This window comes from Panthera tigris, chromosome B1, assembly GCF_018350195.1.
Source record: "Panthera tigris isolate Pti1 chromosome B1, P.tigris_Pti1_mat1.1, whole genome shotgun sequence".
Classification (NCBI taxonomy): domain Eukaryota; kingdom Metazoa; phylum Chordata; class Mammalia; order Carnivora; family Felidae; genus Panthera; species Panthera tigris.
This window is the reverse complement of record NC_056663.1, coordinates 75985816-76007344: the sequence shown is the minus strand read 5'-3', so window position 1 is coordinate 76007344 and position 21529 is coordinate 75985816. Positions and strand designations below refer to the sequence as shown.

The 21529-nt window shown below is 38.6% G+C and overlaps 1 protein-coding gene and 1 pseudogene across 1 annotated transcript; one reads left to right on the top strand and one right to left on the bottom strand.

The window, feature by feature from the left end:
• Window positions 1-3857: 3857 nt before the first annotated feature.
• Window positions 3858-4300, bottom strand: LOC102960064 (annotated as a pseudogene).
• Window positions 4301-20504: 16204 nt separating this feature from the next.
• On the top strand, window positions 20505-21376 carry LOC102959948 (high mobility group nucleosome-binding domain-containing protein 4-like). Its single transcript, XM_042984751.1, has 2 exons — window positions 20505-20674; window positions 20962-21376. The coding sequence occupies exons 1-2, from the start codon at window positions 20505-20507 to the stop codon at window positions 21257-21259; spliced, it is 468 nt and encodes a 155-aa protein (XP_042840685.1). The 3' UTR covers window positions 21260-21376.
• Window positions 21377-21529: the final 153 nt, after the last annotated feature.

Below are 21529 nucleotides of genomic sequence, written 5' to 3'. Positions count from 1 at the left end.
TTTTTTCCTATCCTAATGTCCTGAGTTCACTCAAGGATTCCTTTTGTGACATGGTTTCTAGCTCCTTCACAGCCCTTATTACACGTCCCCAATACATTCCAGATTGTCAACATGCTTAAAGACAGTACTCAGAACTGAAGAAAGTAAATGTTCTAGATGTGGTCTGGGTACTGAGTTCCATGTTCTAGTCCTCCATTTTCCTTCCATTAATTTTTCCTGTGTAACAAATTACCCCCAAATTGGACAACTTTAAAACAGCAATAAACATTTATTAACTCATAATTCTGCAGATCAAGAATTTGGAAAGGGTTTGGTTGAGTGATTCTGATTCAAAGTTTCTCATCAGGTTGCAGTTAGGTCATCAACTAGGGCTGTAGTCATCTCAAGACTCAAGTGGGGCTGAAAGATCTCTTTTAAACTCACTCGTGTGGTTTTTAGAAGGCTGAACTTTCTCCTGGGCCATTGAATTGAGGGCCTCAATTCCTCATCACACCACATGAGTCTCTCCATAAGACTGCTCACATCATGATGCATCAGACAGCTTGCTCACTCTAGAGCAAGTGATCCCCAGGAGGGAAGGAAGAAAGGAGGGAAGGAGGGAGAGCAACAGAGCATGCACGAAAGACCAGTCTCTTTAGAATATAATTTCAGAAGGAGTATCCCATCACTTCTGCCATATTCTATTTGTTACAATTGAGTCAGCAGGTCCAGTTTACAGGATTACACATAGACATTGAACATCAGAGGACAGGAGGCATTGGGGACTAACTGCCTACTTCAGTTGTGAATATCACTTTTCTATAAATGCAGCCTAAGATTGAATAATGGTTTTATGACAATGGTTCATGTTGAGCTTCTAGTCAATTAAAACACAATAAGAGGAGAACCTGGGTGGCTCAGACAGCTGAACATCCAACTTTGTCTCAGGTCACAATCTCGCCGTTTGTGGGTTCAAGCCCTGCATGGGGCTGTCTTCAGGTCCTCTGTCCCCTTCTTCCTCTGCCCCTCCCCTGCAGGCTCTCTCTCTCACTCAAAAGTTAAATAAACACCAAAAAAAAAAACCAAAAAAAACCAAAACACTAAAAAAAACTCACCACAAAACCAAAAAGATTCCATTTGTTTCACAAAGCAATTGGTTTTGTACTCTGTCCCTTGAACCTAAGGGCAAGAATTATATCAGACATTTTATTTCTTTTGTCTCTAATGCATTTTTTAAAAAAAATTACCTCCTGGGGCACCTGGGTGACTCAGTTGGTTAAGTGTCCAACTTCAGTTCTAGTCATGATCTCACCATTCATGAGTTTGAGCCCTGAGTCACCCTTTGTGCTGACAGCTCGGAGCCTGGAGCCTGCTTCGAGTTCCGTGTCTCCCTCTCTCTCTGCCCCCCTCTCCCATGCTCTCTCTCTCTCTCTCTTTCAAAAATAAATAAACATTGGGGCACCTGGGTGGCTCAGTTGGTTGAGCCTCCGACTTCAGCTCAGGTCACGATCTCACTGTCCGTGAGTTCGAGCCCCGTGTCGGGCTCTGGGCTGATGGCTCAGAGCCTGGAGCCTGCTTCTGATTCTGTGTCTCCCTCTCTCTCTGCCCCTCCCCCGTTCATGCTCTGTCTCTCCCTGTCTCAAAAATAAATAAACGTTTAAAAAAAATGTAAAAAATAAATAAATAAATAAATAAACATTAATAAAACAAAAAGAAAGAACAGAGTCTGCTAAAACATTGTTGACTATTTTTAATTGGGTTATTTGCCTTTTTATTACTGAGTATATGGGTTCTTTATATATTCTGCATACAAGTCCCTTATCAAATATATGAGCTACAAATATTTTCTCCCATTCTTTGAGTTGTTTTTTACTTTCTTAATACTATCCTTAGAAAAAAAACTTTTTAATGTTGATGATAAATTGCTTTTTATAAAAAAGCCTTTGGAGATCTGGATCTCCAAAATGTTTTCCTAACACATAATGAATAGTTTCAAAGAATTTTATAGCAGGTAGGAAAGTAATTCAAGAGTGTATTACAAGAAGAACACGAGAACCTAACTGATAATTAAAACAAGAAATATTTTGATGGCTAGGAAAGTAAATTTCACATAGTTAATATATAAAAGTAAAGGCTCTGTAATATATTTAGATCTCTTTTCATATGTGTAAATGCACATAAAGCAGATTGCAAGAAATCATTTTATAAATACAAGCCAGAGAAAAGTCTGTGCTTACCCCTAAAACTAAGCTGAACTGAAGGGAAAACAGAGGTGATTACTCACTCAGGTTAACGGACTGGTGTCTATAAATGACAAGAGGATATATTAAAGAAGTCATTAACTTTATATACTGAACTGTTGCTAATGATATTTTAATAAAAGTTGCTCTGAAAGTAACCCTTTCTGGCTAATTTCTCTTCTCTCTTTGGAATCTTTGGTAGTTAAAAAAAAAAAAAAAAAAAAAAGGAAACCACTAAATTCAATATGCATCTGCAACTTTTACAACAGTTCATGTGGAGCATACAAAGTTAACAGCTTATAAATTCTCCTTCCCTCAAAAAAGAAAATGGGCATAAAGAAACTATGAATCACTGTTGTGGTCACTCCTGTTAAAATACTTCTTCAATATACTTTGGACTATTCATTTTCTTCTTACATATAAATTTTACCTTTCTCTAAATAAACACAAGGACACCAAAAGTCAGAGAAGGAACAGAATAGGAATTCAGGTAGGCAGATGAAGCTTAAGTAACAAGGGGGCTCTTACAGGTGAGTTTGGAGGAAGTCTCTTTAACTTGCGTCAGTTAACACGAGGCAGAAGGGCCAAATGAAGGCAGAAATGTATTCCAAGCAGTCTAGTCAAAAGAGTTCAGGACTTAAGCAGAGTTCAGGTAACAGATACAGGCAACAGCACAAAGCAGGATCTTAACACATTTTATATGCTTTATATGCTTCCTATTAAGGAAAGAACTTTATGTGCTTCCTGTTTTGTTTTTTTTTAATATTTATTTATTTTTGAAAGGGAGAGACTGAGTGTGAGCTGGGGAGGGGCAGAGAGAGAGGGAGACACAGAATTCAAAGCAGGCTCCAGGCTTCAAGCTGTCAGCACAGAGCCCAGAGTGGGGCTCTAACTCACGAATGGTGAGATCATGACCTGAGCTGAAGTCAAACGCCTAACCCAGCTGAGCCACCCAGGTGCCCCTATGCGTTTCCTGTTAAGGATTCTCAAACCTGACCTGAGTGAGTGTGCAGTGGAGGTCAGTGGAGTACCTGGATGAAAGGAAGAGAATAGCAGCTTTTGACAGAAACGAATCCTGACAGGCCATTGAGGACTAGGTATCTGGGAGAGTTTAAAAAATTTTGGAGCCATGAATATTCTCCAGCATGTTCTCTAACTACACTGGAAAATACAGGATAAATTGAAAAAATCATTTTACCAGCATCTGGGGAAACGCAGTGTTGCCAAGTGGTGCTAACACTTAGTAGAACAGTTAGAACGTTTTGGCTATTAATAATGAATAAAACCCACTCATACTGTGAATAATACCCAAACAATAAGGAAACTTATTATGTCATGTAACAAGGGAGTTCAGAGGTAGGGCGGGCTTGATAGATGCAGTTCCCTAACAATGTCATTAAGGATCCAGTGTTTTTTCATCTCTTTACTTTGCTATCTGTTTACTTTGTAGCTCTTTGTCAAGAGCTTCATCCTTTAGGTAACAGCTTCATCCTCAGGCAATAAAAAGATTGTATCAGAAATTCTTGGCATCATAACCCAGGTATGCCAACATCCAGAGAAAGAATACCACTCTCAGGAGTGAGGAAGTATTTTTATTTATTTATTTATTTATTTGGAAAAAGAATCAACTTTTTTATTTGTTCATTTCTTGCATTTGAAGTATTCGTTGATGACATCCTTGGCCTGAGACTCTTTGCTATAGTCCTTAACCACCATACAACTGCAACCAACCACTTAATGGGGTTTTCCCTCTCTGTCTGTGTTACAGAAGCCTACCTAGCTTTCCTAGTTTCTTGTTGTCATCAACCTTAATTTGGTTGATCTGGTGTTCAGTACAACGGGGCCTCCACCAACTTGACATACATAGGGCCACCACAGTTGGATGCAAGCACACAAAGATGGGCTTGGCACTTGTCTAAGGCTTTGGCAGATTTGTGAATTCCACGTGCTAGGGCATCGTGGATGAAGGCCGTCTTTAGCACCTCTTGTAAAACAGTATTAACCTCCATTACGCCTCCAACAGCAAAGCCTTCCTCAGCCATGGCTGGTGTTGACTTATGGGTGAAGCCAAATCTTGACTACACTGGAGCACCGCCCCCCCCCCCTCCCCACACAACCCAGCAGCAGGGAAAGAGCAGGAGTGAGGAAGTATTTCTATGAATCCTGGTACAATTGGTCACATGAAAATTTGGAACCAATTACTGGCAAGGCAATAGAATAACTATGACTGGTTTAGACTAGCCATCTGGGGTGGATTAAATTTCAGAGTAATTATTTATACTCAGTAAGATTTAAGATATTGCTTTTGTTGGGATTTCCTTAGTTTCTCCTTAAATTGTCCATACGTTACTATAAGTTATAATTATTAAATGCTCATCTGTTTTGGTAAAGAGTTCTTTTTCTTCCCTCAAACCGTGAAGCCATAACTGAGGTACTACTGTTTTTCTTTGATAACCTGTAAGGAAATGGACATCTGATTAGTTGGCTTGTAAACCAACAGATAAAATGATGAAAACTGTCTAGGAGATAAATGAATTCATATTAACTATGGCATACACGTATTAAGCAGGTTTAGTCACATTTAATTCAGGATGATTGAGGTTCAGAATTAATGCTATAATTTCATACTATTGACCTCAAGACAGCAGGGGGTGGGTGAGGGGCATTGTGACCTTGTCTTAATTCTAGAAAGGCAGATAATAAAATTATACAGTGTCACTTGAGCTTATCTAGCATCACTGTAAAGACTACAAGAACTAAGCAGTGAGGGGTAATGAGAAGTAGTTAATTATCTCTGAGATTATAAATGGCAGGCTTTTAGGTAAAGAGTCACACTGTTTCTGTCCATCAGCAGGCTTGGGTGAATTGTGTCAAACTGTGTGACAGGAGAAGGCCTAAACCTTTCACTTGTGAAAGAAGAAAAGAGGTGGGTGCCTGGATGGCTCAGTCGGTTGAACATCTGACTTCTGCTCAGGGCGTGATCTCACAGTTCATGAGTTCCAGCCCCGTATCAGGTACGCTGCTGTCAGCACAGAGTCTGCTTCCGATCCTCTGTCCCCCTCTCTCTCTGCCCTCCCCTTTCTCAAAAATAAAAAAATAAAACAAATTAAATAAATAAATAAATAAAACAAAAAATATATATATATAATAAATAACATTAAAAATAAATTAATTAATTAAACATTAAAATAAATAAATAAAATAAATAAAAACATTAAAAAAGGAGTAAAGAGATTAAAGAAGCTCAATTCCCACCAAAGATCATGATTTCCAGGCACCTAAACTAGTTTGTATCTTCATTCCTGCCGAACAAAGGTGTGACAGAGCTATGTACTATTAAACAGTGTATAATTCTTGAATGAAAGCACTGAAAAGAATTTTTTGAAGATTTTTCACACATGTTAAAGGGAAAATTCTAAAGTGAAAGAAAAATACAATGAAATGTAAGGACCCCATTTTTTGCCTCGAATAATTGATTTCATTAGACATACACTTGTTGAAGTGGTTTTCAAACTTTTCTGATCATAACCCACAGTAAGATATACATTTACACAGACACACATAGACACACACAGACACACAATTTTTTAGAACTGAAACAAAAACTCATGAACAATAGTTAAACTTTCTAAGTACCTCATAGTTCTTATTCCATTTCATTTAAAAATAAGTGCTGATTGGGGCACCTGAGTGGCTCAGTGGGTTGAACATCTGACTCTTGATTTTGACTCGGCTCATGATCCCAGAGTTGTGAGATCAAGCTGTGAGTCTGGCTCTGTGATGAACATGGAGCCTGCTTAAGAGTCTCTCTCCCTCTGCCCCTCTCCCTCGCTTGCTCTCTGTCTCTCTCTCTCAAATTAAAAAAAAAAAAGTGCCGATTGACACCCAGTAAGTTGATTTTATGACCTACTAACGGGGTCTGACCTGCAGTTTGAAAAACATTGTTGTAAGGTAAATGGATGAAGAATGTTCTGACTCCCTAACACAAATGATGCCTCTGCTCCTCCTTAACAGACAGCGGAGGGAAGGAGACTATTCCATAGACAATGGTGAGAAGTGGCTGGGCTGCTTAACCCCCACCTTTGATGTCCGAGTTTCACCTTCCCTTTGGGAGCTCATAATGCTGCCACCACCAAGCTGGCCTCAAGAAGACCCTTTTAGCCTCTTGTCTAAGATAGAACTCTTCCCTGAACTTCCTGTGGCCTAGCTGTATCAGGTTGAAACATTTAAATAAGATTTTACCAAAGGCTGAGAGACAACAGAGGGAAATGAACACAAAGAGTAACATGAGCCTAGACAATCATCTAGTAAGATAACGCTCATTTATCTTCAGGTTTTACAGAGGTCATCTTTTCATTTCCTTCTGGGAGGGCCTTGAAATGAATTCTCAAGGAAACAACAGAGTGACTCCCAGTCAAGACCTCCAGTTCCCCTTCCAGACCTTGTAGTTTCTGGTTTCCTGTTCATTTCCCACCTCCTCTGATACTCAGCTCAGTGAAAGTCCAAATTTTTGGTTGAGGCTTTCACCCCCAACCTCAGGAGTATGAACTTGCTCTGTGGCTTTATCCTTCTCAGACTATAAGGAAACATCTTTACATTCTTAGAAGAGATATATATATAAACTCTTTTTGTGAGTACCCAAAGAACTGATTAAAATAAATATGTTTCATTTTCCAGAAAGCAAATGAATTTACCCTGGCCCTTCTTTTTTTTTTTTTTTAAGTGTTTATTTATTATTTTTGAGAGAGAGAGAGAGAGAGAGAGCATGAGCAGGGAAGGGCAGAGAGAAAGGGAGACACAGAATCCAAAGCAGGCTCCATGCTCTGAGCTGTCAGCACAGAACCCGTCATGGGGCTCGAACTCACAAACCTCAAGATCATGACCTGAGTCAAAGTCAGATGCTTAACCAACTGAGCCACCCAGGGGCCCCACCCTGGCCCTTCTGAAATATGATAAATTCAGACAGAAGAGGCATAATTAGAACAGCAAAAACACCATGCTTCTCAATTTTAGCTTTTTCCCCCCTTTTCCTTTTTTTTTTTTAATGTTTATTTGTTTTGAGAGAGAGAGAGAGAGAGAGCACAGGGGAGGGGCAGAGAGAAGGAGACAGAGAATCCCAAGTAGGCTGTCTGTTGTCAGTGCACAGCCTGAAGCAGGGCACAATCCTATTATGAACCCTGAGATCATGACCTGAGCTGAAATCAACAGTCAGATGCTTAACTGACTGAGCCACCCAGGCACCCCCACCTTTTTCCTTCTTAAGACACAGACTTTAGAGTTAAGTATGAAGTCCAATTCTTACCTTAAAGGACAAGTTTCTTATTCTCTCTGAACCCTAGTTTACTCATCCATAAGATGGACTAAGTAGTACTTGCTTTCCGGGATTGTTAAAAAAGAATTAAGGGGCACCTGGGTGGTTCAGTCGGTTAAGCATCCAGCTTCGGCTCAGGTCATGATCTCCTGGTCCGTGAGTTCAAGTCCCGATTCGGGCTCTGTGCCGATAGCTCAGAGCCTGGTGCCTACTTCAGATTCTGTGTCTCCCTCTCTCTCTGCCCCTCTCTCTCTCTCTCTCTCTCTCTCTCTCTCTCTCTCAAAAATAAATAAACATTTTTAAAAATTTAATTAAAAAAAAGAATTAAGTGAGCTAGTCCTAATATACGTATAATTCGCTCAGCAAATGATCAGTAAATAATAGCTGTTGCTTATCTTAGGTTTGTTGCAGACAGACTAAGAAAGCAAACATTGTCAACTCCTTGCTTAACAACAAAATCATTTCAGACTGCCTATTTCCTGGTCTGATGTTCTCCTTGGGGAATCTCTAGATATGCCTGTATCTAGAAGGATACTGCTGTGTGTCTTCTGGTCTGCTAACTCCTGCTACAACAGAAATTTGATTGTAAGTGTAGTGGATATAAAAAAAGACAAAGGGCAAATATAAGCATCCATATGTTTCTTTCTGTTCCTACCACACCCAACTTAAGGCCTCAAGAGTCTCTATTACAAGGAGTCTGTGCCTCCAGTCTACTTCCCACCAATAAAACTTGTAATGCCAGATGGATTTCCTAAAGCACAATTCTAATTGTGCCACTTTGATGCTCAATAAATTTTCTTGACTTCCAACAACTGGCCAAAGGAACTCTGAACTGTATATTTTGTTATTTGGTGTACCAGATGAAGTAAAAGACTCTAATTTGCTTTTGTGGTTTTTTGTTTTTTATTAACATTTACTTATTTTTGTGAAACTGAGAGACAGAGCACGAGCAGGGGAGGGGCAAAGAGAGAAGGAGACACAGAATCCGAAGCAGGCTCCAGGCTCTGAACTGTCAGCACAGAGCCTGATGCGGGGCTCAAACCCACGAACCATGAGATCATGACCTGAGCTGAAGTAGAATGCTTAATGGACTGAGCTACCCCAGTGACCCATTGCTTTTATTTAAAAAAAAAAATTTTTTTTTAATTAAAAAACGCGTTTTTATTGTTGAAGTCAGTCTGCTTCTTCGTATTTGACATTTTTCTTTAAGTGGATGGTAGGTACATAAAAGTTTTGTCTTTTTGTTATTATTATTGGGGTAAACAGTCCCCATTTCCCCTTCCCACCCCTATTCTTCCTGCCCTGGGGAACCACTAATCTGTTTTCTGTCCTTAAGGATTTGAAAGTGCTGCTTATTTCAATAAATGGAATCCTGTAGTATGTAGCCTTTTGTGTCTGGATTCCTTCACTTAGAACAATGTTTACAAGGTTCATCTATGTTGTAGCATGTACCATTCTTTTTTATAGCTGAAAAATATTCCACTGTATGGATATACCAACTTTTGTTTATACACTTATCTGTTGATAGACTATTCAGGTTATTTTCTCCTTTTGGCTACTGTGAATAGTGGGGAGTAGCTATGAGTACTTGTGAGCAAGATTTTGTTTGAACACCTGTTTTAAATTCTTTAGATTATATATCCAGGAGTGGAATTGCCAGGTCATATGGAAATTCTATATCTAACATTTTGGAAAACTGCCAATTTGTTTTGCAAAGTCACTACACCATTTTACATTCCCATTAACAGTGTTTAAATGTTCTGATTTCTTTTTTTTTTAATTTTTTTTTTTTTTACATTTACTTATTTTTGACAGAAAGAGAAAGAGCACAAAGAGGGGAGGGGCAGAGAGAGAGGGAGACACATAATCCAAAGCAGGCTCCAGGCTCTGAGCTGTCAGCATAGAGCCCGACAGGGGGCTCAAACTCATGAACCGTGAGATCATGACTTGAGCCGAAGTCGGACTCTAACCGACTGAGCCACCCAGGCGCCCCTAAATGTTCTGATTTCTTAACACCTTCATCAACATTTGTGATTCCCTGACTTTTTTGTTATAGCCATAATAGTGGGTGAGAGATTTTGATTTACATTTCCCTAATGATTACTGATGTCATTGAGTTTTACATGTATTTTTTGGCCATTTGTTTTTTGTTTTTTGGTGTTTTTTTTTTTTTGAGAAATGTCTACTCAGATCTTTGGCCTATTTCTAATTGGGTTATTTGTCTTTTAGTATTGACTTGTTAGCATTCTTTATGTATTCTATATACAAATCCTATGTTCGATATATGAGTCATAAATATTTTCTTCCATTCTGTGGATTATCTTTTTACTTAATGGTGTCATTTAAAGCAGAAAGGTTTTTAATTGTGATGAAGCCCAATTTATCTATTTTTTTCTTTTTTTGTTTGTGCTTCTGGTGTCATATCTAAGAACCAATTGACAAATTGGATGTCAATAAGACTTATCTCCATTTTTTTAATATTTATTTTTGAGAAAGAGAAACAGAGTGCAAGAGGGGGTGGGGCAGAGAGAGAGACACACAGAATCTGAAGCAGGCTCCAGGCTCTGAGCTGTCAGCAGAGAGTCCAACGTGGAGCTCGAACTCACCAACTGCGAGATCATGACCTGAGCCGAAGTCAGAAGCTCAAGAGACTCAGCCACCCAGGTGCCCCCCCACCATTTTTTTTTTAAATGTTTCATCATTTTAGCTGTTGAATTCAGGTTGTTGGTCCATTTTGAATTAATTTTTATATACAGTCTGAGATAGGCTCCAACTTCATTCTTTCACACGTAACTATCCAGTTGTCCAACATCATTTATTGAAAAGATTCTTCTTTCTCCATTGAATGGCCTTGGCATTCTTGTCAAAAATCAGTTGACTATAGACAGATGGGTTTACTTTTGTTTATGTATTTATTTTGTACTTCTTTTATTAAATTTATTCCTCTTTTAAGATTTTATTTTTAAGTAATTTTAAGTACACCCAATGTGGGACTTGAACTCATAACCCCGACATCAGAGTCACATGCTCCACTGACTGAGCCAGCCAGGTGCCCCTCATTAAATTTATTGCTAACTATTTTATTCTTTTTGATGTTATTGTAAATAGAATTTGCTTTAAGTGGGCTCTACACCCAACACAGGGCTTGAACCACAACCCTGAGATCAAGAGTTGCACTCTCTACCAACTGAGTCAGCCCTGTGCCCTTTAAAATAGAATTTTCTTAATTTCATTTTCTGAGTATTCTTTGCTAGTGTCTAAAAATACAATTGATTTTTATATATTGCTCTTGTATCCTTCAGCCTTACTGTATTAGTTTATGAGCTCAAACAGGTTTTTTTGGTGGATTTTTTTATTATCTATATACAAGATTATATCATCTGTGAATATAGTTTTACTTCTTCCTTTCCAATCTGGATGCCTTTTATTTCTTTTTCTTGCCTAATTTCCTGCTAGAACATTCAATATAATGTTGAATGGAAGTAGCAAAAGTAGTCATGCTTGTCTTGTTTGCTGTGGGGTTTCATAGTTGCTTTTTTTTAAAGCATCTTTTTAAAAAATTAATTCGTTGATTTTTTTTTTTTTTAGTAATCTCTGCACCCAATGTGGGGCTCAAACTCATGATCCTAAGATCAAGAGTCGTATGCTCTTCTGACTGAGTCAACCAGGTGCCCCCATAGATGCTTTTTATCAAGTTGAGGAAGTTTCTTTCTATTCCTAGTCTGTTAACTGTTTTTATTATGAAAGGGTATTGGATTTTGTCAATTTTTTTTTTTTTTGCATCCATTAAATTACCATGTGGGGTTTTTTCCCCTTTTAATTGTGTGGATATGGTGTATATCATTTATTGATTTTTGGATATTAAATCAATCTCACTTTCCTGAAATATATCCCATTTGTTCATGGTGTATAATTCTTTGCATATGTTATTGAATCTGATTTGCTAGTATTTTGTTGAGGTTTTATTTGTTCAAATTCATAAGACATAATGAGTTTTGGCTTTTTTGTGTGTGACATTTTTGTCTAGTTTTGTTATCGAGGTACTAATAGCTTAATAGAATGAGTTAGGAAATGTTCCCTCATCTATTTTTTTTGTAAGCGTTTGTGAAGAATTGGTAATTAATTCTTGAAATGTTTGGTAGAATTTGCTAGTTAAGTCATCTGAACTTTTCTTCATGGGTAGATCTTTTTATTACTAACATTTTTATGTGCCTATTAAGACTGTGTTTCTTAAATCAGCTTTTGGTATTTTGTTTCTTTATGGAAATTTCTCCATCTAAATTATCTAACTTATTGGCATACAATTGTTCATAGTATTCCTCCATAATCCTTTTTATATCTGTAAGGTCAACAATAATGTTCCCTATTCATTTCTGATTCCAGGAATTTAAGTCTTTCTATTTTTACCTTGGTCAATCTAGCTAAAGGCTTGTCAATTTTTTGGTCTTGTCAAAGGACCAGTTTTTGTTTTGTTTTTATTTTTATCATTTTCCTATTCTCTATTTCATTCATTTCCTCTTTAATCTTTATTTTCTTCCATCTGCTTGCTTACAATTTAGTTTGCTCTTCTTTCACTTGTGTCTCAACGTGGAAGGTCAAGTTACTGGTTAAAGATCTTTCTTCTTTTTTAACATTGGCATTTTCAGCTGTAAATTATCTTCTAAGCACTGCTTTAGCTGCACCCCATAAGTTTCATTTGTGCTTTCATTTTCATTCATCTCAAGTATTTTCTAATTTCCCTTTTGCTTTCTCCTTTGACCCTTTCAGTATTTAGGAGTGCATTGTTTAACTTCAACATACTTGCAAGTTTCCCCAAATTCTTTCTGTTAATGGATTTCCAATTTCATTCCATTCTTACTGGAAAACAAACTTTGTATTATTTCTATCCTCTTATATGTATTTGTTTTTATGGCTTAGCATATGGTCTGTCCTGGAGAATTTCCCATGTGTACTTGAAAAGATTGTGTATTCTGCTATTGTTGGGTGGAGGGCTCTATAGAAGTCCATTAGACCTAGTTTGTTTATAGCATTGTTCAAGTCTTCTGTTTTTTTGCTGGCCTATCCAATTGTTCTATCCATTTCTGAAAGTGGAGTATTGACGTCTCCCACCATTATTGTACACTATTTCTCCCTTCATTTCTGTCAGTTTTTGCTTAATGTATTTTGATGATCTGTTGCCAAATGTATATATGCCTATAGTTGTTATAGCTTCTTGACAGATTAACCCATTTATCATTATGAAATGTCCCTCTTAATCTCTAAAAAGATTCTCTGTTAATAGGCTTTAAGTCTATTTTGTCTGACATTAGTACAATCACTCCAACTTTATTTTGTTGTTTGCATGATATACCCTTTCCATTCTTTTACTTTCTATTTGTATATTGGAATCTAAAATGTGTCTCCTGTTGACAGTATATAGTTGGATTTTTTCAAAATCCAGTCTGACAATGTTCCATTCACATGTAATGTTATTAGATTGGATTTACACTTGCCATTTTAATTTTGTTTTCTATGCCTTGTGTGGTTTTGTTCCTCTAATTTATTTTTTACTGTAAGTTTCAAGAGGGGTAACCTGAGTTACTTCCTAGCCAGTATATCCTGGGTTTCCAACACAATGCTGAATTTAGCATGAGAGATAATAGGTGATAAATATGTCAGAGTCTGGCCTAGTGGTTCTTAAAACATGGACTCCACACCAGCAGAATCCACAGCACTTGGGAATTTGTTAGAGGAAAAAAGTTAATTGCTGTGCTCAAACTTGGGTTTGAATCCCAGCTCCACACTCACAGCTGTGATTTGGGGCAGGTCACTAAACCACTGAGTCTTATTTCCTCCAACAATCTTACCCTACAGTGCTGTGAGGGCTAAAAGAGATTAGCAAGGTAATGTAAGTAACTCTACTACTAGATCAGGACTTTCTTAATGTTAATATTCCTTCCCATCGTTCTAATATAATAAAAGCATCTACTGTTTTCTCAGTATTTTCAGTATGTAACTACCAGGGACTTAAATTATTTAAACCACTTCTCATTTCAGCAACTGTTAAGAAGGAAAAATGCAGAAATAGGAATAGGAATAGAAAACATGAGGTTGTTTGGTAGTTTACCAGAGAAAAAGAGAAATCTAGTCTGAGCTCATCTTTCAAAGTGCTCAGAAAAATTAGGTAGCAATTTAAATACCACCCTGGATACTGGTATATGCTCAAGGCCTGGAATTACAGCAATTAAAACAAATCACTGTTCTCTGTACTTTTTTTACTTTTACTGACAGCATGGCAATAATCCTGCGTGGTGGACAGGGCAGGTATTACTATCTCCATTTTACAGGGACTTACAGCTCAGAGGGATTAAGCGCCTTGTCTGTGATTACATGACTAGATCGTGGGGAAGTTGGGATTGAAGCCATGTCAGTTAATTGCAAATATCATAATATCACAACTTTTGAGAAGGCCTCAAAATAACCTACTGAGAGGATATAGAGGTCACTATGTATCTACATAATACTACTGAATAAATAAATATCTGATTTATAAGTAAAAATTTTGTTGCAATAAATACGACTGCAAATATCCTATTTAAGAGGATCTCCATACTATTTAAGAAGAGATTCTGTGCTATGTGCAACACTGATTTTTGGAGTAGAAGGTAGGAAGTGTGTATGTGAATATTTATTCTGACTAAAAGTTTAAACAACATGCACAATGTTTTTGAAGTCTTTGTAATTTGATTTGACTATATGGGTTTTATGGTAATATACACATTGCTGTTTTAGTGTACCATTTGAAAGTGTCATTGTGTGGAATGCATATATAGATTAGGTAACGTTCAAGTACACAAGACTTACATTATTCACTCTCTATAGCATACTAAAATTTTTGAGGGAAGATCCTAGGTTTCTCCCCCCAATTTCACTGTGCCCACCACTAATGAGTGAACAGACACATAAATGAGTAAACAAATGCATTTTCTTTAAAATCATCCTTTGTTTACTCCCTATTTTGTCAAAAGTACCCTACTCTATTTCTGACCCTTGACGTCTCTATTGTCTCCTGTTAGTCAAAATATTTCCACCCAGGCCCAGACTCAATTCTTTCTGGAATCAAATCCTTTCTTCCCCAGACCACTGCTTTATCCCCTAAGTGACAGATCAAAGTGATTCTCAATAGTAATTTGTATCCTATGTTTGGGTCCCCTGAGCTGCTCACATGAATTTGCTTATCAACATTTTCAGTACTCTACTCATTTCTTATGAACCAAGCTTCTAATCAAAATCAGCACATTCAAGATTCTTTCTGGTGCTTCCCTTTTCCAAAGTCTTTTATTTCTGCAGCTCCTTTCAGGCATTCATTACAGTGTTGCACATTTTATTATTACTTTATTTTTTTAGGTGTATTTATTTATTTTTAGTACTCTCAACACCCAATGTGGGCCTCGAACTCATGACCCTGCGATCAAGAGTTGCATGTTTTTGTAACTGAGCCAGCCAGGTAGCCCAAGTGTTCCACAATTTAATAGAGAGCTGAATTTTGTGATTAGCCAGTTAGGAAAAAAAATGAAGTCTGTACAATTTTTAAGATATTTATTTAGTTTATTTATTTATTTTTGAGAGAGAAAGTAAGCAGGGGAGGGGCAGGGAGAGAGGAGAGGTAGAATCCCAAGTAGGTGCCACACTGTCAGCACAAACCTGATGTGAGGCTGGAACTCTCCAACTGCAAGATCATGACTTGAGCTGAAATCTACAGTCAGCTGCTTAACCAACTGAGCCACCCAGGTGCCCCTATGCAATTTTTTTTTAAGTAGGCTGTACGCCCACTGTAGGCCTTGGACTCAAGACCCCAAGATCTTGATCTTGCAAGATCTATTGACTGAGACAGTCAGGAACTCTGATACAATTCTTATTGATGTGTTGTAAATGTATTGCTAATGAATGGCTGTTGGAAATAAATTCCCTTTTTGGGAAAGAAGGTGAGGGCAATGAGAAAAAAAGGAAAAAATTTTCTTGAGTATTGACTTTCTTGAGGTATGTATTTAATTTTCACAAAACCCTTATAAGTAAGGCAGACAGAAACTAGTAGTTCCTAAATATCCATTCTTCCCTTCTTGAAAAGTAATAAAATTTTTGGTGGGCACATGGCTGTACAGCTAATATTTATAGTTCCTAGCCTCTCTTGCAGCTATGAACAACTAAGTGATATGAGAAGAATGGAGGTGTAGAGCTTGTGGATGGTATTCTGCAAGGTAACAAATGTGTCCTCCTCCTTGCTTTTCTCGCTCCTTGCTTGAGTAAATGTTAATTTTTTGACTGGGACCACATGAACGAGAGTAGCACATTATGGCTGGTATAGCAATAAGACTGATGAGAGAGCATTGAAATCTAAGTCCCCAACACTGTGGAGCCTATGCATCAGCCCTGGACTGTATACACTGAGACATTCTCATAAGTAAGAAATCATTTCTACTAGTGGTGCCTGGGTGGCTCAGTCGGTTAAGCACCCAGCTCTTCGTTTCGGCTCAGCTCATGATCTCCCAGGTACATGAGTTCTAGCCTTGCATCAGGCTCTGCACTGACAGTGTGGAGCCTGCTTGAAATTCTCTCTCTCTGCCTCTCTCTCAGCCCCAACCCTGCTCACATGCTCACTCTCTCTCTCTCTCAAAATAAATAGACTTAAAAAATTAATTTCTACCTTGTTTATGCCACTATTATTTAAGTCTTTGTTATGGTTTCTGAACCAGAGTTGCTTAACTCCCTGTGCGATCTATGTGAGTGGAGCTCCCTGGAGTTGTGCAACACGGTGGCATTGAATTGAACTTCCAACTAATAGAATAAGGACACAAATTCAGAAAGATTAAAAACTTTTCTGAAGTCAAACTACTACACGATAAGGTGAAAATGAACCCAGGTCTGTATGATACCAAATAGTGACAATAATAGATACCAGCCCTTGATTTTCACTTTGTGAAATGTTGTTGACCAGAAGGAAAGCTCTATCACTTGTATTCTTACAGTGGTTTCAATTCCCACTCAAAATAGCAACAATAATTGTGTGGGTATCAAAAAAAGAAGTGGGGGTCTTCTGGATGTGTGCTCTTCTTAGTACTAACAATGGTAATAGGGAATCTAGTTTGTACCACGGTATTTTTATAATGACATTAATATCACTGTGTACAGGTGTAATCTCAGCTTTCCTACTCACCTCTCTTGCTCCGCTTCCTGGAACAAGTTCCTTCCTTGTATCTGCCATCCACAACAAACCATATAAACCATGTGAGCAGGGCATATGACCCCAACAAGAACACACTTGAAATTTAACAAGATTACAGATAGAGAGGTATTGCAAGAGTGTGTGACTGGGCAGCTGATATTTATATTGAAGGAAAAGAGAAAAGGAGAGTTAATAGTTACTGAATGTCTCCCACATGCTAAGCCCTGTGGTAGGCTTCTAATACATATTGTGTCACTTCAACTTTGCTATAACCCAGGGAGGTAGGTATTGTTTCCACTTAGCTGTGACAAAACAAAGACAGTATAAAGGCATATGCTGGCTGGCTGACAGAGCAGTGATTTGAAGCCAGGTCTGAGTAAAAAATCCATGTTCTTTCCACTACACCTCGCTGCCTTTAGATGCCTTAAAGTCCTGGGGCACCTGGCTGGCTCAGTCAGCAGAGCATGACTCTTGATCTTGGGGTTTTGAGTTTGAGCCCCACTTTGGGTGTAGACATTACTTAAAAATAATTTTTAAAAAATATTTAAAGTCCTTTCAAAAATAATTTTCTCATTTTTTAAATACATCATCCCCTTTATATAACTCTGCAGATTTTTTTGGGACTATTAAGAAATTTGCCAGGGGGGGCACCTGGATGGCTCAGTCGGTTAAGCGCCCGACTTTGGCTCAGGTCATGATCTCATGGTCTATGGGTTCAAGCCCTGCTTCAGGATCTGTGCTGACAGCTCAGAGCCTGGAACCTGCTTTGGATTCTTTGGACTCTGTGTTTCTCTCTCTCAAAAATAAACATACACACATACATACATACATAAAAGAAATTTACCAGGCTTTAATATGTTTGGCCTGTCCAATAAAATATTTGATAAGATTCAGAAAATCCAGTGGATCCTTGGTTGTAATGTAACAAAAGGTGCCAGTTGGCAACAAGGTACGGAGCTTACGTCAGAATGCAAATCAGCATACTACTTCCTTAAGAGACAAAGTTTCACTATGGAAGGAAAAGCCAGCTGAATAGTGTGTTTAGTGACACAGTTGATTTCATTCTGTCAAAAACTCCTTATCTCATTGCCAACTGATAATATTTGTTGACTGGTAATCATTCTGATGACTGCATTTGGGGAAGCACTAGTGTAGAGTACATTTCAATAATCCCACCTACAATGCAATGAGACTTCATTATTATACACTATTTTCACTTTGTAAATAGAAAAGCAAGAAGAAAGTGATCTTTTCAAAGAAGATAGGTAATCTTCTCTAACCTAAAAATATTAACCAGGATTTATCCATTAGTTGAGTCATTCATTTATTCACTCAAGACTAGTATACAAAGAAAGATACTTAGGACAGAGTCTGCCTTCTGCTCAGAGGGGGTAGGATAGTTAAGCACCAATTTAATAAAATTATTATTATACAATGTGATTATCCTTGATTCCTCTTTTTCTTCCCACACAAAATTCATGAGCAAATTCTGTTGGTTCTTATCTTCAAAATATAACCAGAATTTTCAGTTGTATCCCTTTGCCCAGGACAACTGCATTTCACTACTCCAGAGGATGTTATTTACATGTTAATCTCCATAAATGGGGCCCTGTTTCCACCACTCTCCACACTCTGCACTTCCTTCTCAATCTCCCTAAACCAAGCCACCACCATCTCTTTTTATCTATTCTTGCTCTACTACATTGTATTGTCCACACAACAGCTAGAGTGTCCCTCCACTGCTCCAAAACCTCCAGTGGATTCTTAGCCTATTCAGAAAAACATCCATAGTCCTCACTGTAGCCTGCAAGCCCCAAATTATCTCAAGCAGGCAACAAAGTCATTTTCTTAAATGATAGGGGATAGGACTGAACTGGGGATGGGAGGAGCGTGGTGAGGGAAGGGAATGGTCAGGTACTGAAAGGCAGGGGAAAGGTAGCTGACAGGTAAAACGACTGACAGAGACCCCAAGAACCCAAGTGAGATGTGATACCATTAATTTCTGATAGTTCCAGCCTGAAATGTGCAGGCTAGAACTGTTAGATATTAGATAATCTCTATTAGATAATTTCTAATCATGCTATGAAGGTAAGGGTAAATGTAAGGTTAGTGAAAATGCATGTCAGTTTTTGGTGCAAAACAAATTCTCCAAACACTCCATGACTTAAAACAACAAATATGTATTATTTCTCATGATTCTAAAGTTTTTAAATTTATTTTGAGAGAGCGTGAGTGGGAGAGGGGCAGAGAGAGAGCATCCCAAGCAGGCTCTGCACTGTCAGTGTGAGCCTGACGCAGGGCTTGAATCCATGAACCATGAGATTGTGGCCTGAGTTATAAAACCAAGAGTCAGATGCTTAACTGACTGAGTTACCTAGGAGCCCCTATATCTTGTGATTCTAAATGTCAGCAGGTGGTTCTGTTCTAGGCCAGCTCAGTTGGATGCAATGGTCTAGAACTGCCTTATTCAAATACCTGATAGTTGGCAGACTGGTTGTTCTGGAGAGACCTCAGCTCTATTTATTTCTACTTTAAAAGATCTCTCATTCCCCAGCCAGCTAGCTCAGGCTTCTAAGTGAACTCATTGTTCTAAAGAGCAGATGGCAAGATCTGTATGTGCCAGCATTTTTTCAGTCATTACTTGAGTCATAGTTGCTAATGTCCCTTGACCAAAGCAAGTCACATGATCAAACCCAGAATCAGTGAAGGAGGGACTGAATAAGGTCAATACAGGGAGGAGTGAAAAAACTGGGATGCGTACAACCACAGAAGGTAGATAGAGTACTGAACTAGGCTTAGGGTTTTCTGGGAAGGGTCAGACAGGGGTAAGCCTACAAGGAAGTATAGAGTTTGGTGAGGAAGTTTGTTGCTCAGATGAGCAATTACAAGCTGCAGCTGAGAGGAAAAGGAAATGAGATCAGGAAGTGTTTAGACACTGGGAGAAAGTGATGTTAAATGATCCTGGAACCCATTGCAGTATCTGTGGGGATCATTCGCATACCAAGAAGCAATTCTCAGACACCAGTTGGATGTCCTACAGTTGAACACAATTCCGACACTGTCTACCCATAGATAGATTCAGATCTTACAGGTGAAGTGCCCAGTCCTTCAAGACTGCCGCCCCCCTTCAAATGCTAATTGCCAAGTCCAGGTTGTCACCTGTTTCTGGCTGACTATGGCTCTGAGCTCCCAAAAGCCCCCTCCTTGGGTTCAATTAAATTTGCTAGAGTGGCTCACAGAACTCCAGAAAACATTTTACTTGCTTTACTAAGTTAATAAGTTAACTTTACTTACATTTAGATTACTGATTTATTATAAAAGGATATAACTCAGAACAGCCAGATGGAGGAGATGCATAGGCAGGGTATGGGGAAAGGGTGTAAAACTTCCATGCTCTCTCCAAACATACCTATCTCCCCACATCTCCATGTCTTCACAAACCTAGGTTTTTAAAGAGGCTTCATTACATAGGTATGATCAATTACTGACCATTGGTGATTGAACTCAACCTCCAGCCCATCTCCCTACAGGAAGGTCAGGGGGATGGGATGGAAAACTCCAACTTTATAATTACATGGTTGGTTTTTCTGGAAACCAGCCCCTATCCTTAGGTGCTTCCAAATGTCACTATAAACAAAATTAGAGACCTTTACTAATCTCATCACCTAGGAAATTCCAAATGTTTTGGGAGATCTGTACTAGCAACCCAGATGAAGATGAAATATATATATTTCTTATTATACATCTCAGTCTCACAGATGTATTAAAGAGAATGAAGTTCTACATGAGAAAGGACAGCTGTGTTGGTAGCAGTGGGGAGAGAGCTGGGAGGATCAAAGAGAGAATGATATTTAATTATAAGACTATAGCCCATGCCAGCCCTGCCCCAGCTGAAGGCACCTGTGAGGTGGAAAGCAGCTGGGAGCCCACACCTCTCAGAGGGTGTGGTACTTGAGTCTCTGGAGAGTCAGCCAGTGGTCTCCTGATAAGTTTCCTTTTTTTTTTTAAGTCTTTTTTTTTTTTTTTTTTTTTTTTTTTTTAAGTAGGTTTCACACCCAGTGTGAAGTCCAGCACAGGGCTTGAACTCACAACCCTGAAATCAAGACCTGAGCTGAGATCAAGCGTTGGACTCTCAGCCAACCGAGCCACCCAGGCACCCCTCTTAAAGAAATCTTTCTAGGAGCAGCATGAGGAAGACAACCACCACCCCTCTCCCTGGACTGACAAAGCCACCTTCCAACTACTGCTGCCACCAGGACCAAGAGAAAGGCAAAAGGAGATCCTAAAGGTGACAAGGTGAAGGTGAAGGATGAGCCACAGAGTAGATCGGCACAGTTGTCTGCTAACCCTGCTCCTCCAAAACCAGAACCCAGGCCTAAAAAGTCTGCTGTAAAGAAAGGAGAGAAGTTGCCCAAAGGGAGAAAGGGGAAAGCAGATGGTGGCAAGGATGGGAGCAATGCTGCAAAGAACCTAGATGCTTCCACAGTCCAGTCACAGAAAGCAGAACACACTGGGAATACCAAGTGAAGTGTACTTTTTTGATAGCTCTGTGCTTCTAGTGCTCTGTGCTACTGTTTCAAATACTATTTTTCTTCAGTCAGGTTTTATGAAAACGTAGAATTTGGTTTTTTCTTTCAAACTGATGTTGTTAGCATACAAGACACATTGTTGTTGTCTTTTGTGAAAGGTGTAAATACCACTAATACAATGTCTCAGAAGCCAGATTGAAATGGGGAATCTTCTATCCTCGTTTTTTTTTTTGTTTTTTGGTTTTTGGTTTTTTTTTAAAGGTTATTC